Genomic DNA, 4681 nt, shown 5'->3' on the forward strand with positions numbered 1-4681 from the left:
GACAACATAAAAGCATCATCAGAATTTCCGGAGAGCTCCAGCTCATCTTCAGTGTTTTTCTCCTTCATGCTAGTTACATGACATTAATGTTCTATCGCATCACCACCTCCATGTTCTGCAGGTGGATCACGCTCACACTCCTGTGACGAGAGACTGAGAACATGTAAAGAACAAGAGCACCTCTACCTTACCTGATCATTCCACCTTGAGGTTCTTTAAGGTCAAAACCTGCAGGTGATCATCAATAAACCATGAAGCTACAATGGTTCTTTATTTATAAATATTTTTACAACAGGTGAAGAACAGGTGAAGATCAGGTGAGGAGCCAGTGAGGAAAAGGTGAAGATCAGGTGAGGAGCAAATGAAGATCAGGTGAGGAAAAGGTGAAAATCAGGTGAAGAGCAGGTGAAGATCAGGTGAGGAAAAGGTGAGGACCAGGTGAAAATCAGGTGAAGAGCAGGTGAAGATCAGGTGAGGAGCAGGTGAAGATCTGGTGAGGAAAAGGTGAAAATCAGGTGAAGAGCAGGTGAAGATCAGATGAGGAGCAGGTGAAGATCAGGTGAAGAGCAGGTGAAGATCTGGTGAGGAGCCAGTGAGGAAAAGGTGAGGACCAGGTGAAAATCAGGTGAAGAGCAGGTGAGGAGCAAGTGAAGATCAGGTGAGGAGCAGGTGAAGATCTGGTGAGGAGCAGGTGAAAATCAGGTGAAGAGCAGGTGAGGAGCAGGTGAAAATCAGGTGAGGAGCAGGTGAAGATCAGGTGAGGAAAAGGTGAAAATCAGGTGAAGAGCAGGTGAAGATCAGGTGAGGAGCAGGTGAAGAGCAGGTGAAGAGCAGGTGAAGATCAGGTGAGGACCAGGGGAAAAACAAGTGAAGAGCAGGTGAAGAGCAGGTGATGTGCAGGTGAAGATCAGGTGAGGAGCAGGTGAAGATCAGGTGAGGAGCAGGTGAAGAGCAGGTGAGGATCAGGTGAGAGCGAGCTGCTCGGTCCTAGAACATTACCAACAGGACTTTCTTGAACATGAAAGTAATCCAGTCCAGGAGTTTGCACCAATCAGCATCGTCCTCTCAGTGTCTCCATGTCGTATACACAGCAGGTGCTCCTTGTGGGAGGAGCTTCAGCTCAGCAGGTGAGTTTTCTGCTCATTTTTTCTGAGAGCCATCATTGACCTGTGACAAACCACCTGAGCACAGGGGAGGGTGGATCTGGTCTGAGAGGGTGGGACTTAATCTCTGACATCACTTCATGACTGTGTCAAACTGCAGGTGAGCACAGGTGAGTGGTTGCAAATGTCTGAAAACGAGCTGAGAAAACGACCAGTCCCCCCTCTAGTACACTTGGATTAACTCCGCCCACTCGCTGCGAGGCCACTCCCCGTTTTCCTGGACGTTGCTGGGGGAGGTCTTCCAGTCCCAGTTCTTCAGCGGGATGCTCCACGTGGATCCGTAGTTCGCCCCCACATAATCGCGAGTCTCACAGGGAACACGAACCTTCAGCTCCAGAAGCTCCGCCCAGCAGAGAGAGAAGCGAGGAAAGACGTACCTGTGGAGCAAAGCTTTAGGACTGAGGCCACCTGAGCTGCAGGTGAGCCAGCCTGCTTCGTCTTACTTGAACTTTCTGCCGCTTTTGGCTTGCGTGCCGCCGTTCCACAGCACGTCTCCGTCCTCGTAGAAGAAGAAGATGTCGAGTTTGACGTCGTTGCTCAGAAAGGAAAGCTCCAGGCTGTCCTCCACCTGGAATCCAACATCAAACGGTTAGTTTCCCGACAGGAAGTGACATCACACTCCGTCTCAATGAACAGACCTTTCCAAACTTGTGCTTCAGGCTTAAGCCGGCGTCTCTGAAGGCGCCGACGATGTCCGGACGGAAGTCTGAGATGAAGATCCCGATGTCCACGTCCTGACTGTAGGAGATGATGCCGCACTGCCGGAACCATCCTGCAGGGGGCGACAGGCAGGAGGGGTCAGGGATCTGCAGGTTTCTGCGGTGGGGGCGGTGCTCTGCGGCGGTTTACCGAGGCAGGTGCCGCTGCTGATCCAGAAGGGGACGCGCAGCGAGCCCAGCGTCTGAGTGGCGAGATGGAGCAGAGCCTTCGCCTTCCTCCGAAAGTCCAGCGCCGCCGCCGAGGCGTCGTCGGGGTACAACTGCACACAGAGCCCACGTTCACTCAGGTTCTGGGCGGACGGACCGGCGCCAGCCCAACACAGACCTGCAGGAAGTGGCGGGCTTCGTGAAACCGGCACTCCAGGAAACGAGCGTCTCGCTGCTGCAGCAGGAAGTGGCTGATGTTCCGAGGGACTCGAACGTCCAGGCCGTCCAGGACCGTGAGGACCAGTTCTGGCCTGGGGGGGAGGGGGACAAGGATCAGGCTCTGGAGGGGGACAGCAGGCATAACAAGCATCAGCAGGGGGAGGAGCTCTGACATGACAGAAACCGACCTGTCGTACGCTCCGGCGTGGCGGCCGTAGTCCAGCAGGGTGAAGGGGGCGAAGGTCCGGTCCATGGCCCCCCCCAGGCGCAGCGGACCGTGCCAGACGTAGTTCCCGCTGCGCTCGTACAGGAAGACCACCTGAACACACCACAGCATCACTGCACACCGCAGCCCGCCGCCGCTCGCATGGACAGGGAGGCTCCACCCACTTGGATGATGTAAGCGTCCAGGCGCAGCAGCAGGTGCAGCGGGATCTCCTCCCCCGACAGGACGTCCAGGCTGGACAGGCGCGGGTCTTTCCCTCGCAGCTCCAGCAGCTCGAAGCCTTTGGTCCGAGCCTCTGTCAGGAAGTCGGGCTGCAGACCAGAGAACGAGTCGGGTCAGAACCGAACCGGACCCTCCGGGTCTGCAGACCGCCACACACTCACAGAGCTCCTCCACGAGCTGGCGTGCACGGCGAAGGACAGGACTGTCCGGCCGGTGCACAGGAAGCTGCAGTGCGGCTCCTGGACCCGCCGGTCATGCTGACGCAAAGCATCCTGGGACAGGAGCGCGAGCGCCCAGGTGTCAGCGAGGAAGAGCGGCAGGCGGAACCGCTGCGCCAAGGCCAAGAACTTCCTCAGCACCTGCTGTGGAGATTGGCAGAACGGTTACCGTGGTGACGGCAGGATGCTGCACAGGTCTAGTCCACCGAGTTCTTCTCAGGTGAAGAAGTTCTGCTTCTGGTGTCTCCCACTACACCACAGCCCCTCCCTGTTAGAACTCCACTGAGTGGAGCTGCTTCTGCCCCGCCCCCTTCAGGCCTGACTCACCCATTGGATGGCGCGGTTGGTCACGTGACTGTCCGGGCTCAGTAATACCCCCCCCTGCTGTGGACCGAACGAGAAGACAACCGGATCAGTACCAACGCAGGGTTCTGGACCCACAGCAGCAACACACACAGACAAGCAGAACCTTCCGCGCGCTCACCTTGCTGACGTACTTCCGGTAGTAATGCAGCTGGAACAGCAGGAACACGCAGCTGCTAACAATCAGCAGCGACAGCACCGCCGTCCGGTTCACGCGCGGCATCCGGTCACGTGGGCCGCTTCTCCTCCGGTCATACCTGAAAGCAGAGCTGAGCGCGCGAGGGCCTGCCGCCAAAGTCTTCAGAACGAAGCGGGAGAAGCTGAAGAAAGCTCAAACGCCGCCATCTTTACGGAGCAACGACAACTAGCCACTCCCACTTCCGGTCACCTCTTCACAATAAAGGTCCCGTCCTTCCACAGTAATCTGATCTAATCCCGCAGTTTAATCCTGGCTACAGGGTTCTCTTATCCTGACTCTAGACAGGTCCTTTCACTGAGATTATGTTGAGATTAGATGATCTACGTGTTCATCTGGTCTTCAGTCAACCTGATGAAATCCAGAAGAACATGTTGTGTCTGAACCATTGACTGTATATAAGAACTGGACTGATCAGCCCCCCTCCTTCCATGTTTCATACAGGAAGTACCACTGGGTTCCAAAAAGGCCAAAGTCCCATTGACTTCCATTGAGAAACAGACAGTTATTTCTCAGTCATTTTATATCTCAGAATAATCATTCTTCCTCTGCTGCTTTCTGATTAACTTCTTTTTTCTAATCCTAATTTTTTTTAAAGATTTTTTTCCATTATCACAAGTTATTAGAGTTATAAATTGACCAATCAGATGGCTCAATAAGCGTTTGTGGGTCTGACGTCGACCGTCTGGGGGGTTTGATTGACAGATGACGGGTAGCCAATGGGAGCAGACTTCATCAATGGGTCCGTGAAGACCTTTTAACACCTACTTTACAATTCAACAATGTACCAATCATTGTCCTACTGTTGTTTTCCTCAATGGAATGTACCGATGCAGCAGTTTGAAACAACAAGAGGAGCATGCTGTCGACATTTTTAGATGAGGATTTACTCTGTAGAAATAGATTTCACTCTGAGGTTATGTGATTTGGACTTTTTGTTTGTTTAACATTTCCTTTTCTTTTTTTCACTGTTTTGACTGTAGCTTATAAATAATAAGTTGTTTATCATACGGAATGGTACAGCTCCTCCATAAAATCACCAACCAAAGTTTCATCTTCTTCACTTTTCCAGCTTCAGCCTGAATTAGACGCAGACATCTGAGGAGCGCGAGACAAACTTGGACCTGGTCGTATTTTCAAACAGAAAAAAGATCCAGCTGTTCACTTGTTAGGATGGTTATTTATTTTAAATACCGCTGAACGCGCTT

General features: G+C 53.0%; 1 protein-coding gene across 3 annotated transcripts; it reads right to left on the reverse strand.

Annotated features, from left to right (window-relative positions):
* Positions 1–252: 252 nt before the first annotated feature.
* On the reverse strand, positions 253–4037 carry fktn (fukutin). 3 transcript variants are annotated; one of them, XM_024261148.2, is made up of 10 exons: positions 3399–4037; positions 3242–3295; positions 2858–3058; positions 2639–2785; positions 2437–2567; positions 2208–2340; positions 2013–2142; positions 1802–1935; positions 1607–1731; positions 253–1540 (listed from the first exon to the last, which is right to left on the reverse strand). In XM_024261148.2, exons 1-10 carry the CDS (start codon positions 3498–3500, stop codon positions 1327–1329), a joined length of 1371 nt encoding a protein of 456 aa, XP_024116916.1. In that variant the 5' UTR covers positions 3501–4037; the 3' UTR covers positions 253–1326. The 3 variants fall into 3 exon arrangements, with proteins under 3 accessions (XP_024116916.1, XP_024116915.1, XP_024116914.1); XM_024261147.2 differs by having other exon boundaries at positions 2858–3055; positions 3242–3298; XM_024261146.2 differs by having other exon boundaries at positions 3242–3298.
* Between the last annotated feature and the right edge of the window lie 644 nt (positions 4038–4681).

The sequence above is a fragment of the Oryzias melastigma genome, unplaced genomic scaffold (genome assembly GCF_002922805.2).
Source record: "Oryzias melastigma strain HK-1 unplaced genomic scaffold, ASM292280v2 sc00318, whole genome shotgun sequence".
Lineage (NCBI taxonomy): Eukaryota > Metazoa > Chordata > Actinopteri > Beloniformes > Adrianichthyidae > Oryzias > Oryzias melastigma.

Bases quoted from the DNA above. Each gene is read 5' to 3' on its own strand.
- fktn (XM_024261146.2), bottom strand. From the start codon at position 3,500: ATGCCGCGCGTGAACCGGACGGCGGTGCTGTCGCTGCTGATTGTTAGC. The intron at 2,341-2,436 runs GTCGGTTTCTGT...CCTCCCCCCCAG, and splicing joins CACGCCGGAGCGTACGACAG to GCCAGAACTGGTCCTCACGG. The intron at 1,732-1,801 runs GTCTGTTCATTG...GTTGGATTCCAG, and splicing joins TGAAGCACAAGTTTGGAAAG to GTGGAGGACAGCCTGGAGCT.